At 46.6% G+C, this 27,716-nt stretch overlaps 1 protein-coding gene across 4 annotated transcripts in view; it reads left to right on the forward strand.

Moving 5' to 3' along the window:
- Nucleotides 1–27,716, forward strand: part of AFTPH (aftiphilin) — a 65,763-nt gene that overhangs the window by 20,549 nt on the left and 17,498 nt on the right. For 2 of the 4 annotated variants that reach the window (XM_048501474.1, XM_048501481.1), the window contains exons 2-9: nucleotides 152–1,958; nucleotides 9,674–9,822; nucleotides 11,622–11,748; nucleotides 12,575–12,631; nucleotides 16,371–16,493; nucleotides 20,915–20,975; nucleotides 22,409–22,495; nucleotides 26,203–26,326. In XM_048501474.1, the coding sequence (XP_048357431.1) occupies nucleotides 183–1,958; nucleotides 9,674–9,822; nucleotides 11,622–11,748; nucleotides 12,575–12,631; nucleotides 16,371–16,493; nucleotides 20,915–20,975; nucleotides 22,409–22,495; nucleotides 26,203–26,326 (2,504 nt within the window). In that variant the 5' untranslated portion in view covers nucleotides 152–182. The remainder of the gene's footprint in view (nucleotides 1–151; nucleotides 1,959–9,673; nucleotides 9,823–11,621; nucleotides 11,749–12,574; nucleotides 12,632–16,370; nucleotides 16,494–20,914; nucleotides 20,976–22,408; nucleotides 22,496–26,202; nucleotides 26,327–27,716) is intronic. The other 2 variants (XM_048501489.1, XR_007244879.1) reach the window with 2 other exon arrangements.

A 27,716-nucleotide genomic window follows, 5' to 3' on the forward strand; every position in this document is an offset into this window, starting at 1 on the left:
GTCATACGTCAGAAATTATGTTGATCCCTAAGGGGCTGTTGGACTCAAATCTAGTTGTTCTACTGCAGACCAAAATGAAATCACTCAACAGGGTATGAACACATTTTCCTAATGTGTATTCTTAACTGAAAATATTCTTTTCTTTTTACAGGTGCAAAGGATTCTGCTTAGATAGCTGAACAATGGAACCTGAGATTATCCGAATGTACTCGTCATCCCCGCCGCCTCTAGATAATGGAGCTGATGAGGAGGAAGACGAGGAGTTTGGTGATTTTGGTGGCTTTTCGGGTGACGGCAGCACTAGCGTAGGCTTTGACTTTGCATCAGACTATTCAAATTCAAAGGAAGAACACAAATCTCCATACAACGCTGATTTTTCGAGCAGCGTGGATGGCATTATAGCCTTTACGACTGTTAGATACGTTAACGATGCGGACCGCGTTGCAGAACTTCCCAATTCGATGAAAGGGTTTCCTGACGGCCCTAGCAAAGAAAACTGTGAGTGTCGAAGTCTGGGCTCATCGCTTGACGAATTAAACTCAGTAGGGTTGAACAGAACTGAGAAGTCGGAGGCACCGCCCTCCGAAATTATTTGGACTGATAGAAAAGCTCCCAGTCAAGACCAACAAATAGACAGCTGTAACGGTGGGACACCTCAGTGTCCAGAAGTGCTAACGAATGGGTTTGCAGCATTGGACGCCGCAAATCCTCCAGGGACAGATAATCCGGACAACACCAGTGACTCAAAAACGGCTCACGCTCATAATCCTTTGAATTTAGATTCTGCGCCCAGCGCGGTACAGGACTTTGCCGATTTTGCCACGTTCTCAAACAAACCGACAACCCAGGTAGAAGAAACAGGAAATAAAATATGCAAAAATTCTAAAGGATCAGAAAGCGTGCGGGAAAGCAATACTATAAATAGCACTGAACAGAGGGAATCTATGAAGGAAGTGGCTTCAGATAGAAGCCGTGAACATGAAGGGGGGGCTTGCGTTGAAGGTGAACCGGTCTGCATTTCAAAAACTAATGTAGCGATCCACGAAGGCTCCGAGGGTGAGCCGGAAAGTACAGCACTGGACAGTGTCCATGTTTTCTCTTCCATGCGAACAAATGTGAATCCAGGAGGCACGACAGAAGGTATTGAAGGCAGAGAAAAGCAGGACGCCAGAATTAGCCAAGAAAGTGACTTTTCTCAAACTGGTGGAACTGCAAGTCCACTAAACCTTAATGTAAATAGTGTTCAAGATCTTAGCAGTTTTCCCGGAGAAGGGCATTTTTCTGAAATGGGGAAGAACAGTGAAAGTGAACATAGACGGGCCTCATCTAGTGACTTAAATGAAGATGACTTTGGCGACTTTGGCACAGTAAGTAGTAGGTCTCCTGCATTTGCGGATGGGGGTCAAGTTTTGGCGAGCCATGAACATTTTCAAAACCCTTTTGAAGAAAAAAACAACAAGCCGAGTAATGAATGTGGAGACCTCCTAGGTAGAAGTGGTGAAAATCAGCCCTCGGTCATGGTCGCGCCTTCGGAACCGGATGAGATTTCCCTCTCTGGGTTGGCAGAATGCCAGAGAGCTGGTTCGGGTTCCGGCACCGAGGTCCGGCCTCCGGCAGAAGGGGAAAACGGGAGTGATCGTGAGTTCGGAGACTTTGATTCGGTAACGAAACGGGGCCCCGATGCTGACGAGTTTTCCGACTTCAGCTCAGCTGGTTGTAACCAAGCGACCGAGTGGAACGCCTTTGCGTCTGAGCCAGAGGAGAGCTGTTCTTGGGCTGCTTTTGGAGACGAGCAGGTCGACGCATCTCCTCCTAAGAAAGACACGTGGCTGGCACATAGGACAGACGCAACAGCTGGCGCTGATGACTCAGCACTGTGTAACACGGACAGTGTTTCTGTAACATCTTTCCAAGGAAGTGGCAGCAGGCAACTGCATGAATTGCCACCTGCAACCCAGGTAACTACAGTAGCTGTTGTATCAGGGTTTCCAAGAAGGGCTATGACTTGGGGATCGTTTCCTTCCGCTAGCTTTGTTAGGGAGAATTAACCTATGATCTCTTGATTCGTTCTTCGTCCTTCCACTAGCTTTGTTAGGGAGAATTAACCTGTGATCTCTTGATTGTGTATTGCTGGCTGATACACAAAATGCACAATACAATACACAAAATGCACAAAAGCTGGCTGAAGAAGCTAAATGGGGCTGTATTTGGTAGAACCACAACATTAAGACAGCTTCCCAAGGTTATTTTTTAAAAAAACCTTTGCTCAGAGGCAGTGGTGGGATCCAAAAATTTTAATAGGTTCCGGTGGTGGTGGGATTCAAACAGTGGCGCCACCGCACACACGCACCTCCAGTCCCTATTGGGCAGGGAGGTTGCTTTAGTAACCCCTTCTCGGCACTCAGAAAAAATTAGTAGCCACTTCTAGAGAAGTGGTGAGAACTGGTTGGATCCCACCTCTGCTCAGAGGGCTGTGAGAACCTTTGTGGCCCCAACACCCTTACCCAAGTATCCCGTAAAGGTAAAGCTTGTCCCTTGTGCAAGCACCAGGTCGTTACTGATGCATGAGGTAACGTCACATCACGACATTCAATAGGCCGACTATGTTTATGGGGTGGTTTGCCATTACTTTCCCCAGTCATCTACACTTCACTCCCAGCAAGCGGGGTACTAATTTTATCAATCTCAGAAGGATGCGAGGCTGAGTGAAACTTCAGCTGGCTACCTGAAACCATTGGAACCAAACTTGGGTTGAAAGTAGAGCAGCAGTGGCGTAGTGGTTAAGAGCAGGTGCATTCTAATCCGGAGGAACCGGGTTTGATTCCCCGCTCCGCCGCTTGAGCTGTGGAGGCTTATCTGGGGAATTCAGATTAGCCTGTGCACTCCTACACGCGCCAGCTGGGTGACCTTGGGCTAGTCGCAGTTCTTCTGAGCTTTCTCAGGCCCACCTACCCCACAGGGTGTTTGTTGTGAGGGGGGAAGGGAAAGGAGTTTGTAAGCCCTCTTGAGGATCCTATAGGAAAGAAAGGGGGGATATCAATCCAACTCTTCTTCTTCTTCTTATAAATCAGTTGTAACTTAATAGCCCTTTCATATATACAGATATATAAACTAAGAGGAAGGAAGTGACATGGAACTGCCCAATCTTGCCTGATCTCAGGAGCAAATCAGGCTTGGTACTTGGAAGGGAGACCACCAAGGAAGGCTCTGCAGAGGAAGGCTATAGCAAACCATCTCTGCTTGTCACTTGCCCCTTGTTGTGGTTGCTATAAGTCAGTTATGACTCAATGGCACTTACATATATGTGTGTATGTATACGTATACATACACATACATACATACATACATGCATACTTATTTATTTATTTATTTATTTATAAAAAACTAAGGGATTGTCAGCCCCTTTGAGTCTCCTTGCAAGAGAGAAAGGTGGGGGATATAAATCCAAACTCTTCTTCTTCTTCTCTTCTTCTTGATTGCAGTGTTGCATCTTCGCAGTCTGCGCCATGGGGCTCCTTAACTGTTCTCTAGCGGCACTTACTAGTTTGGGAACAAAAGGTTAACTTAAAAATAAATTGACTCTCTGTGATGAAAAAGGACCATGTCCAAAGCTGTCCTGCCGCCTGACTGTGCTGCTCGCGCATCATCACAGAGTTCCGTTTCCTTGGCCAAAGCGGCCTGTTGTGGCTTGACGCTAGATGCCTCCTTTTAAAACGAAAACAAAAGTCTTGACCATAACAGGGGTTGTGGAGTTCGATACTCAGTCGTGCTGGGAAGGGAGAAGATGATGCGCGAGAAACAGTGCAGTGGAGAGATTCGAACAGGGGTCCCCAGGCTTTTTGTGCCTGCAAGCACCTTTCAAATACTGGCACCGTGTGTTGGGTGCAGCCACAAAAAAGACTCCGCGGAGCCACCCGTAAAATGGCTGTTGAGGCTTCCCTTCAATCATACAATGAATGTCCTTGTGCTGTGGTGTCAGTTGCTGCCAAAGCAGTATTTTTTTTTAACAATCTGCACAGCCAATCAGAAGTCTTGTTGGGCAAAAGCCTCACATGACCCCACCTACTTCTAAAAGTACACGGCAGGCTCCAGGAAAGGTTTTTACTTTCGTGGTACCCCATTGGGGCTCCTGGGTTAGCGTGTCAGACTAGGACAGTGGTGGCGAACCGTTTGCACTCCAGATGTTATGGACTACAATTCCCATCAGCCCCATGCCAGCATGGCCAATTGACTGATGGGGATTGTAGTCCATGACATCTGGAGTGCAAAAGGTTCGCCACCACGGGACTAGGATCTGGGAGATCCATGTGGGAGCCCCCCACCAAACCCTGGAAGCTTGCTGGGTCACCTTGGGACAGTCAGACCCTCTCAGCATAAGCTACCTGGCCGGGTTGTTGAGATGCTAAGATGGAGGAGGGGAGAATGTTGTCAGCTGCTCTGAGTCCTCTTTGGGGAGAATGACATGAATGAAGTCAATGAGGGATTTCGTTGGACTGAATGAAATAGAAACCTGATTGTCACCCTGAGGCATCGAAGGCAAGGCGCTTAGTATTCTTTACACAACAGCATGTTGAACTGGCGTTTCAGTGTAAAGCTTGTCATTGGTCTGGCCAACACTGAATTCCTTTCCCTGTGATACATTTCAGAGTGGAATGACTGCTGAGGGCAACTCACACGCGCATTAAACCCACAGCATCAGGCTTCCTGCCTATGGGCAGCCCACTCTGTACTTAGAATCATAGAGTTGGAAGAGACCCCAAGAGCCGTCAAGTCCAACCCCCTGCAATGCAGGAACACACAGTCAAAGCACTCTTGACAGATGGCCATCCTACCTCTTTTTAAAAACTTCCAAAGAAGGTGACTCCACCACACTCCGAGGCAGTGCATCCCACTGTCGAACTGCCCTTACTGTTAGGAAGTTTTTCCTAATGTTTAGGTGGAATCGCTTTTCCTTCACCTTGAACCCATGACTCCTGGTCCTAGTCTCTGGAGCAGCAGAAAACAAGCTTATTCCCTAGCCAACTTGACATTCCTTTAAATATCTAAACATGGCTAATGTCACCTCTTAACCTTCTCTTCACCAAACTAAACATACCCAGCTGCCCAAGTCTCTCCTCACAGTAGGGCATGGATTCCAGACCTTTTACCCTTTTCGGTTGCCCTCCTCTGGACCCGTTCCAGCTTATCAATATTCTTCCTGAATTGTGGTGCACACAAACTGCACACAATATTTCAGGTCTAACCAATGCAGAATAGAGAAGTACAGTTACATCTCTTGGTCTAGACACTGTACTCCTATTGATACAGCCCAGAATCGCATTGGCTTTCTTGGCCGCCGCATCACACTGCTGACTCATGGTCAGTTTGTGGTCTATTAAGACTCCCAGATCCCTTTCTCGTGTACTGTTGTCAAGCCAGGTGTCACCCATCCTATATCTGTGCATTTCATTTTTTTTCTGCCTAAGTGTAGCATCTCACATTTATCTCTGCCGAAATTTTGTTTTGTTTTGTTTGTTTTGGCCCAGCTCTCTAATCTGTCCAGGTCATTTTGAATTCTGGCACTGTCCTCTGCTAGTGAGCAAAGGATCAAGGGCAATCTGGGTTTGAACATGTGCCTAGGAGTGCATGAAGAGTCATTGACCCTACCTATGTGTTGGAAGGGAGCCACACCCATGAGAAATTTCATGCAAAAATTCCAGAACTGCTGATGCCATTGCAAGGTTTTCACTTTTCAGGGTGTCGGCAGATGCCTGTGGAGCTGTGACTTGGTGACAGCCCAGACTTCTCAAATGCCACAGAATGCCCTTGGCCAGTATTTACCTTCATGTAAAGATTGCCCAGGCTCACCCATTCTCATCAGGTCCCAGAAGCTAAGCTGGGTCAGCCCTGGTTAGTATTTGGATGGGAAACCCCCAAGGAATACGAGGATTGCTATTCAGAGAAAGGAAATGGTAAAGGTAGAACCAGGGGGCATTCATTGAAAATGTTGGGGGGAAGAATTAGGACTAATAAAAGGAAACACTTCTTCACACAACGTTTGATTGGTGTTTAGAATATGCTGCCACAGGAGGTGGTGATGGCCACTAACCTGGATAGCTTTAAAAAGGGCTTGGACAGATTTATGGAGGAGAAGTTGATCTATGGCTACCAATCTTGATCCTCCTTGATCTCAGATTGCAAAAGCCTTAGCAGACCAGGTGCTCAGGAGCAACAGCAGCAGAAGGCCATTGCTTTCACATCCTGCACGTGAGCTCCCCAAGGCACCTGGTGGGCCACTGCGAGTAGCAGAGTGCTGGACTAGATGGACTCTGGTCTGATCCAGCAGGCTAGTTCTTATGTTAAGCTACCCTCGGTTGAGCTTGTGTCTTGAAAACACCCAAAGAGATTGCTGTTAAGTCAACTGCAACTTGACGGCACTTTGCCCGCACACAAAGCAGGTAAATAAAAAGAGTTACACATTTATTGTATGCAGAACGTACAGGGTGGATCATAAATAATAACTGAAGCTGTTCACTTTAATGCTCAGTTGCAGCAAATGCTCGAATTGAAATATTTGATTGGGGAGGAAAAACCAGTAAATCAAGTATTTCTTTAAGCATTCAAGCAACTTGACATCTTTATGCGGAAACTATTTCTGGAATGATCTTTTTAAAATGTAAAGACTGGGCAGTAGGCGCTTGTCTGCTGTTCAAATCGGAAAGCAGTTAAGATGTTGACACATAGACGCTAACTTATCAGCGGGATTTGGTTTGTGTAGATTGCTATAGTTCCTGAAAGGTGGAGAAACAGCTTGGGGTACATGACATTTGAATCGGGCAGCCTCTCCCGGATAGAATCACCATCCATTTAAAGCACATATCCAAGAGACTAGCACAGGGGTCTGCAACCTCTGGCTCTCCAGATGTTCATGGACTACAATTCCCATCAGCCCCTGCCAGCATGGTCCAAGGTCACCCAGCATGGCCATGGGAACTGTAGTCCATGAACATCTGGAGAGCCACAGGTTGCAGACCCCTGGACTAGCGCATGTCTGGTGTGGCACCTTCAGCTTCAAGGTAACATGAAATTGACTTCTGGTTTAGACCCAGCTGAACATTTCCAGAAGCCCTTGTGGAAGTGTACAAAAATATTGCATTGTCACTTTGCACCACGTTAAATGCACTGTATCCCAACTTGCATTTCCACTTACAAAAGGCATGCAAGTAGTAGTAGAAGAAGAGAGTTTGGATTTATACCCTACCTTTCTCTCCTGTAAGGAGACTCAAGGTGGCTTACAACCTCCTTTCCCTTCCTTTCCCCACAACAGACACCTTGTGAGGTAGGTGGGGCTGAGAGAGTTCCGAAGAACTGTGACTAGCCCAAGGTCACCCAACAGGAATGTAGGAGTGTGGAAACACATCCGGTTCACCAGATAAGCCTCTGCCACTCGGGTGGAGGAGTGGGGAATCAAACCCGGTTCTCCAGATTAGAATTCACCTATTGGGACTGATTTGTTTTGCAGTCTGTCTAGCACTGTCTCTTGCCTAAGTAGGGCTGCGCTGCGTGTACGTTCCCATTCATGCATCTCTGGATCCAGCCCATTAAGGCGACCCATCTTACGGTTCTGTATCAACAACGGCAATCCGTTCATTGCTGTTGGTCAGATCAATGAATATTGAGGCATGGACCATCTTTCCGTTTGGAAAACTTCCCCACAACTCTGATGTGCCCAAGGGTATTTATTTTACTTTATTCATACCTTCCTTCTCTCCCCAGGGATGATCCAGAGTGGCTCCAGCATTCTAATCCCCCCTCTGTTTTACTCTCACGGCAGCCTTGCGAGGTGGGCTAGGCCGAAAATGCGCTTGGCCCAAGGGCACCCAGCAGACGTCCATGGCGGAGTGGGGATTTGAAGCTGGGGTCAAATGACTCTAATCACAGAGGTGCTCGTGTTTCAAGGTTTTATATACCTCTCCGCAGCTCCGGCTTCTATTACCGAAGGTGCAGATGACTGGGGAAGGCTGTGGCAAACGACCCTATAAACACAGCCTGCTTAGTAAATGTCATGATATGATGACACTTCAAGGGTCAGTAAGGACCTGATGCTTTGCACAGGGGACTCCTTTTAACACAACATGAATGTTTCATTCTGACTTTCCATGCTATGAATGTTCCCCCTATCCCTGCCAATGGAAATGTGATGGGGAGTGTCTCAAGCGCCTCGGATTGCAACGGGGAGCAAGGGTGAGCACACAAAAGCTCTCGGGAACGGTGGCAGTCATGCATAGCAGGACAACCTTTTTTAAAAACAGCTGCTGTTGTCACTGTTTCCAAGAGTTGTTTCCTATGCACCCTTCCCTCCCATGGCCAGTAACCATACGAACATAAGAACAAGCCAGCTGGATCAGACCAGAGTCCATCTAGTCCAGCACTCTGCTACTCGCAGTGGCCCATCAGGTGCCTTGGGGAGCTCACATGCAGGAGGTGACAGCAAGGGCCTTCTGCGGCTGTTGCTCCCGAGCACCTGGTCTGCTAAGGCATTTGCAATCTCAGATCAAAGAGGATCAAGATTGGTAGCCATAAATCGACTTCTCTTCCATGAATCTGTCCAAGCCCTTTTTAAAGCTATCCAGGTTAGTGGCCATCACCACCTCCTGTGGCAGCATATTCCAAACACCAATCACACGTTGCGTGAAGAAGTGCTTCCTTTTATTAGTCCTAATTCTTCCCCCCAGCATTTTCAATGAATGCCCCCTGGTTCTAGTATTGTGAGAAAGGGAGAAAAATTTCTCTCTGTCAACTTTTTCTACCCCATGCATAATTTTATAGACTTCAATCATATCCCAGATGAGCTCCTCTGGCCAAGAAAGCATCACACCCTCCTCATTAAGAAGAGCAGAGCATCCCGACGCTCCCCAAGGCCCTCTGGTTATGGCTAAGGGGTGGGGGAGCAATTTCTGTCAGGAACATTCCTAGGCACCTGGGTGACCTGGCACCTGGGATCTGCCAAGCCTTCCATTAGATTGCCTTTCCAGAATGAGATGGTTGGGCTAAATTGCAGCGCATCTAAAAAGCTTTCTCACCCTTGATTAATAAGTACTGATGAGATCTACCCTCAGTCCATCACCCTGAGGACCCCTGTACGTCTTTATGATTTCATTCATCCTGTTTGTGCATATGCTTGAATTCTTGATAAAGCAAATTTAAGGGAAGCAGTAGAGAGGCATTGAGAAATGGGGCGGGCATGCAGTTAAGAGTATGTACAGCAGGGGTCTTCAAACTATGGCCCTCCAGGTGTTCATAACTACAATTCCCATGAACCCTACCACTTGGCCATGCTGGCAGGGGCTGATGGGAATTGTAGTCCATGAACATCTGGAGGGCCATAGTTTGAAGGCCCCTGATGTAGAGGGTGATATTTGGTTTTGAAGAAGAGTCCATATGCTTTGTTAAGCTTGAAAGAAATAACCAATCAATAAAGCATTGGTGACTGTCTTTCGAGTATTCAACGGATGCCACAACTGTGTTCTTTTGTTCATGTAGTTGGATTTTTTTATAGCCTTGTGTTCTCTTACCGTTAATGGAATCTTTGTTTAGAAGGAATGTCCTCAACTCGTTATTTTACGTTTACCTCTCCCTTGTTCTGAAACTGCTTGTGTAATAACATTTCTTGATTTTGGCTGTCCTGATGCAGACAACGCTGTTGAGTCGTCTAGAACGAATATTCGAGGTCTGTTTTCCTGGGGTACCCGTTTCTGAAATAGAAGAAGAGATTACTCCTCTGAATTTCTTACTAGAGGATGGTAATGCACCTGGACGGCCACAGGGGACCGTGGGAGAAAGGTACAAACCATTTCATGCATTCAAATAGAGAGAGGCTTACATGTAAATATCAGGAGATTGTATTGCAGTTCATGGATGCAATTTTAGTTGAGCTCTCACTTAACAAAAAATCCCGCATCAGTACTGGTTGTACTCAGCGGAGTACGTAAGGTGCCCCAGATTAATCTGCTTGCTGTCTTTGAAATACAGTGGAACCTCGGTTTTCGTTGGTAATCCGTCCGAAAAGAATCGATGAAAACCGAAACCAATGAAAACCGAGGCAAACTTTTCCATAGGAATCAATGTAAATCCAATTAATCCATTCTAGGCACTCCAAAAAACATACCAAAAACGCATTTTTTGGTGAATAAACATAGTGTTTAATGCTGAAAACAGTAACAAACAATAACACTAGGACCAGCTTCAGAGTCAGTGGACCAATGTCACACCAGAAAGCTGTCCAAAGAGGTCTGTTTCTGATGCCTCTTTAAGATTTGTCTGAAATGGGGCGAGACATTGTCATTTAACAAGTTGCAGACATGGCCTGCAACAGCTTTGTCCGGGTGATTTTTCTCCCCAAACCCCGCACCTTACTTCAAATCGATGAAAACCAAGGCAAATGATGAAAAACGAGACAAATTTTTCACTGAAAAAATCGATGAAAACCGAAACCGATGAAAACCGAAGGCAACGAAAACCGAGGTTCCACTGTATATAAAGGCCCTTTCCACACAAGTCACATAGAGAACTTTTTCAGAATGTTTTCGATCCCCCCCCCCGCCTTTACCACAACGTTTGTCCACACTCCCCTCCTGCAAGCATTTCATGGCTGCTGTGAAACTATGCTTTGTTGATTTGTTGCTTCAATGCTCTGTAGATCCGTTTAACCAATACTTTGTTGATTTACCTAAAAAAAAAACCACACAAAATGGCAAAAATGAAAAGGTGAAGGGGGAAAGGAGTGAGGGGAGGGATGTGAAAAAATGGCCGACCAGGCACCGTGGGGAAAGTTGGGTGACAGAACAGAGGCGTGAAAAACGGCCAGCCTTTTTGGTGGGAAAGGTAAAACATGTCAAATATGCATGCACTGTGAGGGAAGCCGGCTTGGAAAAGTTTCAGTGAAAAGCAACATAGTAAAAGTTTTTCAAAAACGAAGCGAATGATGCTTGAAAACGTTTTCGGAACCAAACCGGGGGGGGGGGGGGGGGTTGTGTGGAACTCCAGGAAGGAAAAGTTACATTAGTGGGCTGGAAACGATGTAACCAGCTTGTGCAGAAAAGGCCAAAATGATGTACAAATTATTTAGTTTAATTAAGATGTGGCCTTATTTAAACAACTCGGACCCTGGTCTTTGTGAAGAGATCGCCAATTTCATTGCGGAGATAGTTGAGAGTTCCCAGTAGAACGTATTTGTTGTGCTCCCCAAGGAGGGCCTTTTATCTATCATGTATTCATGCATTTGTTCCTGATTTATGTAACTCTTTCTGACTAAGCCAGTAAAGGCTTATGTATGTGGATGTGGCCTTACAACTTATGCTTTCTTTATGATTACTTATTAATATTTTGAATTCTAAGCGTATACCACACTATCAGCCACAAGCATTGTTTTCCAGTTATAAGGAGAAACACTTAATTGTTGCGAGTGCCGCATGACTAGCACCATGTTCTAAATGTTTCGTGTCGGACTATGAGTCTAATTGACATTTCTAAGCATGCCGATCATTTAAAGACACACACCCCTTTTCCCAAAAATGTCTGAAGCTGCTGAGTCCTTTCATTGTTCAATCTCTGCTTCACATGACTTCTAATTGGCTGTGCAGAGAGCTGCTGGATGTGTGGGCGGAGCTTCAGGACATCCACGATGCATACGGTCTGCGCTACCAGTGGGGTGGTTCTCACAGCAACAAAAAGCTGCTCTGCTCCTTAGGAATCGACACGAGAAACATAGTAAGTGAGCCATAAGCAGTTTGTTCTATTTGGGGGGTTGTTGTCGATGGTCCAAAAGTGGTGCTCTGACAGGAGGCGGGGTTGTTAAAAATAAAGGCCAGGGCTTGGTTAATAATCATCAATTACTAGTTGAAAATCCAACCTGTAGGCCTTGTACCTAACTTTCTTTCAACCAACCCTCAATCTGCTTGGAGCCTGGGAATAATGAACAAACTTCTTTCTATAGGTCTAGCTCTGGTAATGTATTAGAAATGGGTTTGCATACATCAAAATATATAGTTAGTCAATGACGTCGAGTCGAAGAATGAGACGACCGGGGTGCTGTGTGGTTTCCGGGCAGTATGGTCGTGTTCTAGCAGCATTCTCTCCTGACGTTTCGCCTGCATCTGTGGCTGGCATCTTCCTAGGATCCTCTGCAGGCGAAACATCAGGAGAGAATGCTGCTAGAACACAACCATACTGCCCGGAAACCACACAGCACCCCAGTGATTCCGGCTGTGAGAGCCTTCGACAATACACTGAGGTGATCCTTCTTCCAAGCTTGTATAGAGGATCTAGCAGAACCATGTTAAAATGGCCCATTGCTTTATTTCTGAAAATGTCATCGTTAAAGTTGGACACCCCTCCCCCCCCCTCCCCCCAGATCCATTCGTCTTGAAGCCAGAGACTCATCGCCTCTGGCCTGAGGCAAGGTTCCTTGCACGCAAGGAAAGTCTGCCTCTAGCTGAATGGCCCCAGGGGACCCAACCCTGTTAGAAAACAGAAGAAAATATTAAGCCTCTGAGTTAACACATTGCACTGTAATCATAATGAAATATCTTATCAGCTCTTCACAGGCAACAAGAAGCAACCTGTTATAGTTCCCATGTACGCAGCGGGATTGGTAAGTCGAGCTTCTTTGCAACTGTTCTCTCCAGTGACCTGCGGTCTCAATTGGAATTTTTCACTTGAGCGCAAAAACAGTAATCAACCGGATTGTAATTAATGGTGTTGAGTAGCGGGTGTTGTTCCTTTGCATCTTGATGGAATATCCTCCATAGGATAAAGTGCTCTCTAACTCAGGTTCTTGTCAAAGCCAAGAAATTGTAGCCCTTTAGTAAATAAAACAATATTCTCACATTAGGTTACTAATCCTCCGCACAGGAGAAACGATCAGAACAATTGTGATGGTGTAAAGGATTATAAGTGTAGTTTACTCACTCTAGTCAAAGGAGTTTTTTTTTTAATGCAGGTGGTTGCTCTACAAGAGAGCCAGCATGTAGTGGCTAAGAGTGGCGGATAACCACTAATGGGGAGAACCGGGTTTGATTCTCCGTTCCTCTACCTGAGCAGCAGGCTCTAATCTGGTGAACTGGATTTGTTTCCCCACTCCTACCCATAAAATCTGGGTGACCTTGGCCCAGTCACAGGTCTCTTAGAACTCTCTCAGCCCCACCTACCCCACACGGTGTTTGTTGTGGGGAGAGGAAGGGAAGGAGTTTGTAAGCTGCTTTGAAACTCCTTATGGTTGAGAAAAGCGCTGTATAAATCCCAACTCTTCCTTGTTTTGTTTGCAGCCCCCAGGGTTACCACGCGGGTCATCCATGTGTGAATCTGATCAGATGTAAAAGTGAATTCAGCATTCACTGCCCTAGTTTTGTTCCCTTGATCAGTTCCTGATGAAAATGAGAGGGTGGTAACAGTAGAGACAAGAGCCTTTGCTTTCCTGCAGGCACTCTTACTGTTTTTGTTTGCTTAATTTTCTGGGTAAGCCACGCTGAACTGTGGAGAAGCGAGTTCATAGGTCGTCATCCTAGGGGAGCGGATGATGTTTCCCTGGAAACCTGTCAAAATCCTTCCCTTTTGGGAAGGAGCAGCAGTGGCGTAGTGGTTAAGAGCAGGTGTACTCTAATCTGGAGGAACCGGGCTTGATTCCCCGCTCTGCCACTTGAGCTGTGGAGGCTTAGCTGGGGAATTCAGATTAGCCTGTGCACTCCGACACACGGCAGCTGGGTGACCTTGGGCTAGTCACAGTTCTTCTGAGCTCTCAGCCCCAGCTACCTCACAGGTTTTTGTTGTGGGGGGAGGTATGGGAAAGGAGATTGTCAGCCCCTTTGAGTCTCCCTTCCGGAGAGAAAGGGGGGATATAAATCCAAACTCCTCCTCCTCCTCCTCCTCCTTCTTCTTCTTCTTACCTCAAAGAAATGGTCAAACTTTTCCAAACTTCAAATACTTTTGGCTGTCCAGGGAAAGAGTGAAGTGAGGGTCAAGTTCTGTTAATCAGTTTCAAAATGTCAGAGCTATTTTTCACCCGGAATAAGGCCCTCAAGTGCTTCCTTACTGTGAGGCCAAGGAATATTCAGCTTTAGCCTGCGGGTTTTTCAATTTCTTCCCCCAAGCCTTGGAGGAGGCGGCTAGCTGAAAGTTTATCAGGGATTCCTCAGTTTGGCTATTTGGGAGTTTGGGAGTTTGGTTGGGCATAACCAAACGAGATTTCTGTTCATGAAGACAAGAGAGAGAAGGTAAGCCCAAGAATTTGCCCAGGCTCAAAGCAACACACCACCATTGAGCACCACATCTGAACTAAACCATCATTTTCCTTTGAGTAAACCTAAAAACAACCATCGGCTAGCTAGATTTCTCAGATTAAATGACACCGATCACCATCTCAAATTTGGCCATGTATCTTGATTGCCAGAGCAGTTTTTGTATCCCAAGTTTTTTTTAAAAAATGCCTGTCCTAACTTCTATTCAATGTTTGTAAATCCAAAATCCTACTGCTCAGACTTTCAGTTCCTGTTTCGTCAGCAATTGCCACAATAAAACACATCAAAATGAAGATAGTAGTGGGAGGAAGTGGGGAGGGGGTCCGCCGGGCCTTCAGCAGGGTCTTCAGTTGGTCGAAAACGTCTGGCTTTCAGTTGGTCGGAGAGCGGGGGGAGTGCCGGCTATATGGCTTTTGGGGTGGGAAGAGGCGGAAGGGCTCTGCGGGTCAGAAGAAATCGAATGTTCCCACCAGGATCCCTCTACATAAGAGCATAAGAACAAGCCAGCTGGATCAGACCAGAGTGCATCTTGTCCAGCTCTCTGCTACTTGCAGTGGCCCACCAGGTGCCTTTGGGAGCTCACGTGCAGGAGGTGAAAGCAATGGCCTTCTGCGGCTGCTGCTCCCGATCACCTGGTCTGTTAAGGCATTTGCGATCTCAGATCAGAGAGGATCAAGATTGGTAGCCATAGATCGACTTCTCCTCCATAAATCTGTCCATGCCCTTTTTAAAGCTATCCAGGTTAGTGGCCATTACCACCTCCTGTGGCAGCATATTCCAAACACCAATCACACGTTGTGTGAAGAAGTGTTTCCTTTTATTAGTCCTAATTCCTCCCCCCAGCATTTTCAGTGAATGCTGGTTCTAGTATTGTGAGAAAGAGAGAAAAATTTCTCTCTGTCAACATTTTCTACCCCATGCATAATTTTATAGACTTCAATCCTATCCCCCCTCAGCCGTCTCCTCTCCAAACTAAAGAGTCCCAAACGCTGCAGCCTCTCCTCATAAGGAAGGTGCTCCAGTCCCTCAATCATCCTTGTTGCCCTTCTCTGCACTTTTTCTATCTCCTCAATATCCTTTTTGAGATGCGGCGACCAGAACTGGACACAGTACTCCAAGTGCGGTCGCACCACTGCTTTATATAAGGGCATGACAGTCTTTGCAGTTTTATTCTCAATTCCTTTCCTAATTATCCCCAGCATAGAGTTTGCCTTTTTCACAGCTGCCATGCATTGAGTTGACATTCCCATGGAACTATCAACTAAGACGCCCAAATCCCTTTCCTGGTCTGTGACTGATTGCACTGACCCTTGTAGCTTGTATGTGAAGCTTTGGATTTTTTGCCCCTATGCTGCATCACTTCTGGTACTTTTTTTTGCTACATTGAACCGTGCATTTGCCATTTCCTAGCTCCACTCACCTAATTTATCAAGGTCCGCTTTGGAGCTCTTTCTCTCAATCCTTTGCGGTTCTCACCACCGTACATAATTTGGTATCATCTGCAAACTTGGCCACCACGCTACCCACTCCTACTTCCAGGTCATTTATGAATAGGCTAAAGAGCACTGGTCCCAAAACGGATCCTTGGGGGACACCACTCCCTACATCTCTCCATTGTGAGAACTTCCCATTTACACCCACTCTTTGCTTCCTGTTTCTCAACCAGTTTTTAATCCATAGGAGGACTTCCCCTCTTATTCCTTGATTGCTGAGTTTTCTCAATAGTCTCTGGTGCGGAACTTTGTCAAAAGCCTTTTGGAAATCCAAGTTGACTATGTCCACTGGTTCCCCCTTATCCACATGCCTGTTTACATCCATGGAAGAGCAGGACTCACAAGGTGGAGGAGGGTTCCGCCATTGGTGGAGAGTTCATCATCGGACATTCAGTTGCTTAGCCTTTTATTGTTTAGGATTATAATCAGCTTCGGAAAACAATTCCGTTTTTCTGGCAAGGGAATAGAAACCAACTTTTCTTTGATGTTAAAAAGTCATCCAGGGGTATCCCAACATTTGCTTGAAAGCCTATCAGAGAATACTGTTTCTTGAGCATCTGCTTGATTGTTGCTTCTCCTGATACGTGCGGTGTCTTATTTCTAGGGTATGTTAGAGCCTACGAAGGAACCTCTGAAACCCATATCTGCGGCAGAGAAAATAGCTTCAATAGGACAGACTCCCCCCGTCTCACCAGAGATGAATATCTGTGCGGCTGATCAGTTCCAGGTAAAAGGAAGCAAAATCCATTTGGGGTCTTTTGCCGGGCCAAAACCAAAAGGCTTCGAGCTGCGTGTGCCGCGGGCGTCCCGCACAGCAACTGCTTAAAGCCTTATGGTGCGTTGGCTTCTCAGGCGTATCACTTTCCCCTCTGCAGCTCCCTTGGGAATGGCCCTCGGGTGGTGGAAAGGGGTCTCAGAACGTCGCCTCCGGTTGCCCGCCAACACAAGCAGAGGAATGTCTGCAAATGGCTGCTTTAACCTCTTCTGCCCTAACTGTTCTTTGCTTTTTAATAATCAGCAAACAAGCTACTCTGACCCCCAGCGCTGCACTTAATAACGGACCCCCCCTAATGCAAGGCTGAGCTCTCCCAGGAAGCTGAAATGACCAAACTGAGTCTAATGTACTTTGGTCACTTTATAAGAATGCAAGAGTCACTGGAAAAGACAATAATGCTAGGAAAAGTGGAAGGCAACAGGAAATGAGGAAGACCCAACAGGCCTGTCTCGGTCAGGGAAGCCCCGGCCCTCGATCTGCAAGTAAGACCGTGAATGATAGGACATTTTGTAGGCTATTAGTTCATAGGGTCAGCATAAGTTGGAACATATCCATAAACTACGTACTTTCGGCCTATTGGATTTTTATGAAGAACCTCTTTGGAGGAAGTTCAATGTGTGTATGTACATACATACAGACACCTGGCTTCTCTTTTCAGTATTTAGTAACAGACTTCATAGACCTCTAGGCTCTCCTTTGAGGGGTGAGCGGGGGTCCTTCATAGACCACTAGGCTGTCCTTTGAGGGGTGAGCGGGGGTCCTTCATAGACCACTAGGCTGTCCTTTGAGGGGTGAGCGGGAGTCCTTCACAGACCACTAGGCTCTCCTTTGAGGGGTGAGCGGGGGTCCTTCATAGACCACTAGGCTCTCCTTTGAGGGTTGAGCGGGGGTCCTTCATAGACCACTAGGCTGTCCTTTGAGGGGTGAGCAGGAGTCCTTCACAGACCACTAGGCTCTCCTTTGAGGGGTGAGCGGGGTTTTTTCATAGACCACTAGGCTATCCTTTGAGGGGTGAGCGGGGGTCCTTCCCGAGGACCACTTCCTTCAGAGGCTCTCCTTTGAGGGGTGAGCGGGAGTCCTTCATAGACCACTAGGCTGTCCTTTGAGGGGTGAGCGGGAGTCCTTCACAGACCACTAGGCTCTCCTTTGAGGGGTGAGCGGGGTTTTTTCATAGACCACTAGGCTATCCTTTGAGGGGTGAGCGGGGGTCCTTCATAGACCACTAGGCTCTCCTTTGAGGGGTGAGCGGGAGTCCTTCATAGACCACTGGGCTCTCCTTTGAGGGGTGAGCGGGGGTCCTTCATAGACCACTGGGCTCTCCTTTGAGGGGTGAGCGGGGGTCCTTCATAGACCACTGGGCTCTCCTTTGAGGGGTGAGCGGGGGTCCTTCAAGGGTTCACTGGGCCTTGAATGAGCAAGTGCATTGACCCACTGGGCTCTCCTTTGAGGGGTGAGATGGGGTCCCTCCATACACCACTTGGCTCCCTCTCCTTTGAGGGGTGAGCGGGGGTCCTTCATAGACCACTGGGCTCTCCTTTGAGGGGTGAGCGGGGGTCCTTCATAGACCACTGGGCTCTCCTTTGAGGGGTGAGCGGGGGTCCTTCATTGACCACTAGGCTCTCCTTTGAGGGGTGAGCGGGGGTCCTTCATGGACCACTAGGCTCTCCTTTGAGGGGTGAGCGGGGGGCCTGTGAGGAAGGGAAGTGCCTTCTGTGATCTATTTGTGTCCCAACATTCAAACATAATCTCAATGGACCTGGTTTAGGTAGATTAACTGACCTGGATGGCACAGGCCAGCTTGAGATCGTCAGATCTCAAAAACTAAGCAGGGTCTGTCCTGGTAAATAATTGCATGGGAGACCACCAAGAACAAACAGGATCACCCCTCGTGGCAAACCACCTCCAAACATCTCTTGTCTCGAAAACCCTGCAATTGGCTACAACCTGACTGCACATTCTGCCTACTGTAGAGGTTGGGAAGGTTATTTTGTGTCCCATTGTTTCTTTGTTTCTTAGGTTCCTAACCCTCTCTCTCCTGTTACCACAGGCGAAGAGTGGCTAATATCCAATAACACAAACATAGCAATAAAACCCAGTGCTTTAAAATAATATCCCATAAGGAGGAACAACCAGAATTACGGTATCCTCCCCCATACACCCACATTAATTATGAACCAATAAAGTAGGAGGGAAGGGAGGCCAGCCAAGATAGGTAAAACCGTTGCTGACCTGAACCGTAGGCCTGACAGAACAGCTCCATCCCATAGGCCCTGCAAAACTGCCATAACTCTTGAAGGGCCGTGGTGTCACTTGACAGAGCGGAGAAGGCTTTAGCTTTGGCGAAGAACCGACACTTTTCGGGCTAGGGATTGTCAGTAAGTTGCTATTCGCATAGTAGAATGCTCTTGGGGGACAAACAAGGAGAGGCGATCGCACAGAAACAAGTCTCAGATAGTTTAGGGCAGGGATCTTCAAACTATGGCCCTGCAGATGTTCATAGACTACAATTCCCATGAGCCCTACCACTTGGCCATGCTGGCAGGGGCTGATGGGAATTGTAGTCTATGAACATCTGGAGGGCAGGGGGCACCCTCAGTAACCGGACTCCCCAAAAGCCCGGCGGAACAGCTCAGTCTTACAGGTGCTGCGGAACTCACCAAGATCTTTCCTTCCATTAAAAGTTGCTCCTCAGTATTTGCTCTTCATGCTGCTTCTTTAACCCCATGGAGGAAATTTGGGGTGGGGCGGGGCTCAGTGGGTTGTAGAAAGTGAGGAGGAATTCTGCTTCGCTCCTCTTGCGACAGTTCGGGTTCAGCTCATAGAATACTAGTAGTGAGGTCCAATATGTCCATTTTCCTTTCAAATTTCCCTTTCCAAGGGTCCAAAAAGATCATTTCATAGGAAAATGTCAAAGAGTTGTTGTCAGGATTTATTTCGTTTGGGTAGGTACTGAGTACCTTTTGGGAGTGACTCTCCCGAGAAGAGGAACTGGCAGAAATCTGAGCAACCATATATGTAATTACCCTTGCTTAATTGATTTATAGGCAGTCCTCTTAAACATTTTCTAAGGTGGTCGCTGGTATCCTACACGGTGTCAAAGGAACAGAGGCCCCTTCTGCACACGCAAAATAATGCGTTTTCAAACCACTTTCACAACTGTTTGCAAGTGGATTTTGCTATTCCGCACAGCTTCAAAGAGCACTGAAAGCAGTTTGAAAGTGCATTATTCTGCATGTGCAGAACGAGCCAGAGATTCCCAACCACGTGCAATTCCTGAGAACAGCAGCGGCATAGTGGCTAAGATCAGTAGCTAAGAGTAGGTGTACTCTGATCTGGAGGAACCAAATTTGATTCCCAGCTCTGCCGCTTGAGTTGTGGAGGCTTATCTGGGGAATTCAGATTAGCCTGTGCACTCCCACACACGCCAGCTGGGTGACCTTGGGCTCGTCACAGCTTTTCGGAGCTCTCTCAGCCCCACCCACCTCACAGGGTGTTTGTTGTGAGGAGGAAATGAGTTTGTAAGCTCCTTTGAGTCTCCTACAGGAGAGAAAGGGGGGATATAAATCCAAACTCTTCTTCTTCTATTTGTAGGATTGCCAGTCTTCACATGACAAAATGCAGTGATAAAGTGGAAAGAGAGGTGAAATCCCCCCCCCTTTCCATCACCAAAAAGCAGAGGGAAGACTTCACCCCTTTTCCCTTCCTTTCTGCAGCTCTTTGCCCCCCCCCCCCCCAAAAAAAAATGGCTGTTCATCTGCACAGGTCCCACAACCCCAGAGGCCCAAAGGGACGGTGAAGGGGTGAGATAAATGCAGGTGGAGGGGATCGGCACTCTCTCGGTTCTTTTTAGGTACAAGTCCATACATTTTAAAACACTGACAAATGGTGTGTTGGGCTGGAACTGGAGAGCAGTGGGGGGTTTTCTGCCCCGTTGCCCCAAATAATTTCTGCTAGGGTCGTCTCACTGATGTGGTAGGTCCGTGGTGGGGAACCTTTGGCACTCCAGATGTTGTGGACTACAATTCCCATCAGCCCATTGCCAGCATGGCCAATTGTAGTCCATAGCATATGGAGTGCCAAAGGTTCGCCACCACTGTACTAGGTCCTGGAAGGTGGCATGACACTGTGGCTTGCCTCATTGAGTCTAAGCAATAGTTGCCTTGCCCATTTTACGCGTCTTGGCCTGGCAAGCCCCCAAGAAGCAGACCTGACTCGCATATCGTTTTCCCGAGGCACCGCTCGGTGGCGAACCAAGAACAGTTGGAATTCACGCTTTTGCTTGCATGCCGGAGGGACCTCACGCAAGACGTTTTGTGATGCTGTGACCTTTTGACCTGACTGTAAAATTCTGATTTCTGACTTTTCGACTCTAGGAATCTCTACCACCTGTCCAGTTTGACTGGAGTAGCAGTGGCCTTACTAACCCCTTAGATGGTACGTCTCTGCGTAGAGCCTCTAGCACCAGAGCTAGAGTTAAGAAAGCTACAAAGTTCAGACAAACATCTCTCTGCTGATTTATTTATTTATTTATTTGTTTATTTAAAAACTCTATATTAACTTTGGAAATTCAGGCTTTCTTTCTTCATTTCGCTGTGCCCAATTAAATCAGTATATATAGCGTTAAAGAGCAAGGTAAGCCGTGCACGGAATTTCTGTTCCTTCCACGGATCTGTTCTGTGAACAGTTCCATTCGGCATTCTGGGACTGGAGAAACCGAAGTGGTTTTTTACCCGACACGCTTTGACTCCCGCCCCAACCATATCTTGGGAATTTCGGACTTTGTCAAATTTCCGGGTGGCAAAAAACCCACCCCCATGCCGCGACGCCTTTTTCGCCAACCGCTGTTTCGAACAAAAGAGGTTTTGTTTTTGGCTGTGCACAGATTGCGTCTGCCAAAATGCTAACGCGCTAGATTTAAAATCAGTATATATATATATATTTCGTTCATGCTTCTAGCGAATTGCAAAGCGGTTGTGTCGTTGCACCCTTTCTGTGGTGTAAGCACCGAGAAAGTCAACCCGGGGTTCACATTTAAAAACTGCTAAACGAAACAAGCTGGAAGAGGGGGGGCTCTTCGAGTCTCCACTGCCTCGTATTGGGAAATGCCCCTAATTCCTGACCAAGCGAGTGTGACGTCTTTGAGGGACATAATCACCTAATCGCTCTGTGATTATGTCCAGGGATATGAAGGAAAGCCTGAATGGACCTTCTCACTTTTGTCTGGTGTCTTATGACTTCAACCAATTCCTCATGCTCTCTTCTATCTACTTCCTTTAAGATGTATCTGTTTCTGATTTCTCCCCCACCCCCTGTTTTTTTTTATTCCGTATTAAAGGGGAACAAGTATAATTTTACCATTGAGGGGCTGGATCTGTTTTGGCACCCCTGTTACCGTGTTATTCGTGCTTTGTACCGAACTGCTTTAAAGCTAGTCAGTCGCCTACGGTCAGCTTTCCTTAAGCTCTGTATTAGCCAAGAAAATGGCGTGGCTTTAAAGTTAGACGAACGGTTCTGACATGTTTCCCTTTAATGGGGTGCGGGATCTTTGGGGATTTTTCTGCTTCTGTCCATTGAAAAGAGATTCAAATCCGGGCTAGCTCTCTGAAGGTGACTAGTGTCGAATTCCTCGCTGCGTTTTGTACACCATGATGTACGCGGACTTGTTTAACATCTTTTAGAATTCTGCAAACTAACCTTGTAAGCACTAATTGTGTCAATTTCTTTTTTTAATTAAAAAAAAGACTGTAATGCGTACTAATTTTAACTGGCATGTTCAAGTGTGTGTCTTACCCCCTTTTTATACATAAATCCCTCCCTTGGCTTACCTTCTATATGGCTGCCTACCAATACGGTCACTGAATTCCAAGCTAGTGGAGGTTCCACTCTTCTGAATCTTGATTTCTTTGGGCCCGTGGAGGACAGTAGCTCTTGCTCCACCACCACCACCATCCCAGGTCAGCCGACTGCTAAAACACTGCAACTTTAATCTTTTTTTTAACATTCTTGACTAAAACAGCATGAGCCACATCACATGACTTTCCTACAAACAAGGAGAATACACCTCCCTGCCTCTTTGAAACGGCCTCTGTATTTGCAGGGCACCAGGCGGGGTGGGGAATTCCAGTGTTATTTTAAAAAGAAAAAAAAACAATGCAGGAAATAAAATCAAGGATTGTGAGTGGAGGTATCTGCAGCAATTGGGGGCGAAAGGAAGTCTTGCTAAGAGTGGTGCCTAGGTGAAAAGACAAGACTTTCCGATGGCCGTCCGTGAATTTCGTTGAAACTGGTTTCATTGATCTCTGTAGTTGAAGTGTACAGGGAATGGTTACCAATAACCTTCCTGTAGGAGAAACAAAATTCCTCAACTGGAAAGACCAAGTGCTGTTCTAGAGTACAGCGATGCTGTTGGCATTGAAGACTAGAAAAGGATTGTAGTTCTGTGAGGCAGTTTGGATGAAATTACAGAATAAGTGCTAATTTTTGGACGCATGCTCTGTTAAGGCACTACAGACTTTGCTCTTTGGCACAGCTTGAGTTTTGTTTTCTCAAACTTTTTACATTGACTTGTTTGTCAATGGATGAAGTCAAACGGCAGAGAGATTCACGTCAGAGTTTGACGTGAAATGTAGGAACCGTGCCACGGGACGAAGCCTTGTGGTATAGTGGTTGAGGGCAGGTGCGCTCTAATCTGGAGGAACTGGGTTTGATCCCCCGCTCTGCCACTTGAGCTATGGAGGCTTATCTTGGGAACCAGATTAGCTTGTTCACTCCAGCACATGCCAGCTGGGTGACCTTGGGCTAGTCACAGTTCTTCGGAGCTCTCTCAACCCCGCCCGCCTCACAAGGTGTTTGTTGCGGGGAGCGGGGAGAGAAAGGAGCTTGTAAGCCCCTTTGAGTCTCTTTGCAGGAGAGAAAGGGGGGGATATAAATCCAAACTCTTTTTTGTGTAACCTTTTGAACGTCGTGGAAGATTTCTTCTAAACCAGGGGTCTGCCTACCAATGGGGAGAGCCACAGGTTGCAGACCCCTGTTTTAAACGATTGGGGCATAGTCCTTCCTCACTATGCCCAGTTACCTACATGGGGAACCGGAGTCAGATTTTCCCACCCTCTGTGTTCCAGACCATTGCAGGCAATAGAAAAACTGTGCATGCCTCCCATGTCCTAATCCAGCCTGCATTCCTTGACCAAGCAGAGAGGGTAAGAGAGAGAACACCCAAGGAATGCATGTAGACTTCTCCCTTCCAAGTAATAATTTGGTATCATGCATGCAGTTTAGGCCAGATATATATTGGGGAAGAAACAAGTCTTTGTACTGATAATTCTGTTGACAGGCACCGTTCCTATGCGGGGAAGGATCCCGCTGGTAGGTTTTATGTGCGAGAGGTCCTTCCCCTCCCCCACCCCTTCCTTGACTTGCAAATTAAATCAAGGCAGTCTCATCTCTGAATTCCGGCGTTGGAACTATTTTTCAAGTTGCTCACGTATATCAGGACTAGAGAAGCTAGTTGAGCTGCGTAGAGCGCCGCAATTGCTACGATGCCAATCCTAAATCCACCCAATTCCTTTTTAATTTCTGCCGAGCCGACAATGGTTAGTGGACACTGTTTCGACCCCTCGTAAAATAATTTTAACCCTGGTTCTGATACCCTCATCTGAAAGGATGGCCATGAAGGACCTTCGCCAATTCCGGGCCTTCATTGGCAAACTCATCATCAAATTCACAGATACAACCATTGCCTGTAGGGTGTGTCTCCCCCCCCCCCGCCCCGCCCCCTGGCTTGTTTCTTGGAAAGTCATTCGCTTCTAGCCTGCAGCTCTGTGTGTGGGTTTTGTGTAACAGTGTGTACGCGTGCCTATGCTTTGGAGTTTGGTGCTACGGTGGGTGACTGAATTCACACGATCTCATTAAGGTTTTAAAATATGCCAATTGGCCCGTTAGCCCTACGTTAACGTTCCGTATGGAAACTACCAGATATTTTGGGACCTTTTTAAAAAAAACAAAAAACCAAAATCTTCCCGTAAGCAATTTATATAAATTAGTACCCAGGTTCTGTTTTCATACCGAAATATTTGAAACCACCTTAGTGTGAAATTTAGCTTGATAATAATAATGTTGGAGCATGTCAAGCAGTAAGCCAGTGAGCTAATGATTAAGGCTATAATTAACAAATGCCATAAAGATATTAATTGCAGCAGCACCCTGTTACCCTTTTTAAATATCAGAGGGCCCGTTGCGATTATATTAAATAAAAAACACTTGCATGGTTACAAGCCGGTATACCTTAATGGGATTTCAGAAGCCTTCTTAAGATTTATTACTTACAGTCTGTTTCTTCTGTATGTGATTTGAGAAAAAGGTTGGGTTGGCTGTTTGTAAAGGTTCTGTAAACATCTGACAGTAATTAAATTATTGGTGCTTGGACTCGGAGGCTATGTCGAGCTCGAAATAACTACGAGACACAAATTCTGTCCCCTTCCTTTGGCTTAACCAAAGTCCATGCACTGGACAGGTGTGTGTCCTTTTTAGTATACACATTTCTTTTATTTTTATTTATTTTTATTTATTATTTCATTTTTATACCGCCCTCCCGAGAAGGGTATCAGGAGAGTCATGCAACATCAACAAACCATAGAAAAACAAAGCTTTCTCAAAGTTAAATTAAGACTTAACATTCACGGCATTCAATTATCAAAACTAATTCAGATTTAAAACAGATGGCATCCAGCTATTAAAACTCTTCTTAGAAAGAGGGACAGTGGGTCTCAGAGTGTTTCTCAGAATGTTTTGGGCACCCACATCAGTAACTGTGATGCCCCAAAGGCCCAGTGGAATAGCTCGATCTTACACAGGCCCTGCGGAATTTCATTAAGATCCCGCAGGGGTGGGACAGCTGGAGGGAGAGCATTCCACCAGGCAGGGGCCAGGGCCGTAAAAGCCCTGGCCCTGGTGGAGGCCAGCTGCATCATAGAGCGGGCGGGGATGACCAGCAGATTGGCCTCCGCAGAGCGCAGGAAAGGACGTAGGTTCTCGGGTGCGAGACGGTCTAAATGAGTACGAGTTCTAGACTCCTCCTTATGACAGTAAACCAATTATAATTCTCGTTCCAAAGAAAGCAAGCCATTTATTTACGTTCTTTGTACCACGCCTTGTTCCTGATCAACTTCTCTTGTCCATTTGATCCAAATTGCCCCGCTTTACCTGTTTCCAAATCTCATTCGTTTTCCTTTTCACTCGTTTTGTTGGTTCCTGAAATTCCTTTAGCGTCTATATCCTAATGGCATATGAGAAACAAAACAAAACATTGTATTCAGATTAGAAGAAGGAAATTAACCAGCCCAAGGGCTTCGAAATCCGTTGTTTACGTGTGCTTTAGGATCAGGGGAATGGGAATGGATGCAGTCCTTTACTATAACGAAATCAGGCTTTAAAATTTAGAAACTGTTGTGCATTATAGTGTCAAAAGAAAGCCTTTGTCCAAATCTACTAAACTCAGCGTGGTGATCCATGTTGATTCCCTACACACCCATTCGGTCACATTTTCAATTGGAAGCCTCAGTAGCTCAGATGCTTACAGAAGATGGGAAACAGCTTTCTGAGATGGGGTTAATTGTGCTACGATTGTACCTGTTTGCCACTGACTTTCATTTTGTGCTACAAGGTGTGGATCCAGAGCTGTACGAATTGACAACGTCCAAGCTAGAAACAGCCAATGCGACCAGCAAAGTGACTGATGCATTTGCAAAGCTCATGTCCACCGTAGAGAAGGCGAGCGCATCGGCCAGGTAAATCCGGGACCCCGTTTAACAGCCTCGTCCTTTGGGGGAAGTCTGCAAGTGAACAAATGGTGACATGCTCACCTTGCTGAACATTAAGGTCATGTCACAAAAGCTGCGCCCTGACTTGGATGGCCCAGGCTAGCCCGATCACAGAAGCTGAGGGGAGAGGGGAGGCCTGGTTAGAACTTGGATGGGAGACCACTAAGGACGCCCAGCGTCACTTAGCAGATGCAGACGACGACAAACCACCTCGGAACGTCTCTTGCCCTGAGAACGAGGTTCGTGGCAAATTACAAAACAGCGAAAGCACAATTCAGCCCGATAGAACGAAACAATGAATATGCGATGCAATATGAGCAGGATTACAAAATGAGGAAACAATTCACAAGAAAAAAAAACAGTGTAGGTCACCGTGGTGGCGAACCTTTGGCACTCCAGATGTTATGGACTACAATTCCCATCAGCCCTTGCCAGCATGGCCAATTGGCCATGCTGGCAGGGGCTGATGGGAACTGTAGTCCATAACATCTGGAGTTCCAAAGGTTCGCCACCACTAGTGTAGGACATTCGATCAACAATTCAGGGGATAGGTTACAAGTACACAATGCATTTAAGGCAAGGCAATGCGTACAATAAAGAGGGCAATATACAACTATCCTGTTCCCTTTATAAAAGTGCCCACCTGAACTATTCCATTATAGGGCTGACTATTTCCTTTTCACAACTGCCCTCCTAGGTGTTACTGTTTTCCCCATTCTGCCAGAGCCTGTTTTCCCCATTCTGCCAGAGTTCACTTTCTTTACCTCCGTAGTTAGGCTGTCCCATAAGTTGGGAACCACAATACAGAATGCTCAGGGTAACGGAACTGCTGATCTGTATCCATTTGCAGGGTCTTTTCTTCACATCCATTTTCAATGCACACTTCCTTCCCCTCCCCCCCTCCTCCTCCCCCTCCTCCTTCTTCTTGGGAAACTGATTCTGGCCACCTGGAGATCAATTGTAATAGCAAGAGATCTCCAGGAGTCACCTGTAGGTTGGCAACCTTCATCCAGTGCCAAAACCCTTAGAGACAAGCTGGGAATATTTGGCAGCTTTTGTTGGCCTTTTGTCAGATTTGCTAGGAACATCTAGTCACACTTCCTTAGAATTTCACCATTCCAGAGGAGTGAAGTTGCAGGTAGTTTGTTGGGGAGCTGTTAATCTCATGATTCAAAGCCAAAACACCCACGAATAAATCCAAAGATAAAAAATCTAGCCCCAGATCCTTTCCCCCTCTGTCCCCCAAAGGTGCCTGCTACACAAACCCCCTCCAAAAGCCCTGGCAAAGAGGCAGGACTTGCAGCGCCTCCTGAAAATCTCCAGGGAGATGGCCCCCCCTTTTCACTTATTCAGGGAG

The sequence above is a fragment of the Sphaerodactylus townsendi genome, linkage group LG01 (assembly GCF_021028975.2).
Source record: "Sphaerodactylus townsendi isolate TG3544 linkage group LG01, MPM_Stown_v2.3, whole genome shotgun sequence".
Lineage (NCBI taxonomy): Eukaryota > Metazoa > Chordata > Lepidosauria > Squamata > Sphaerodactylidae > Sphaerodactylus > Sphaerodactylus townsendi.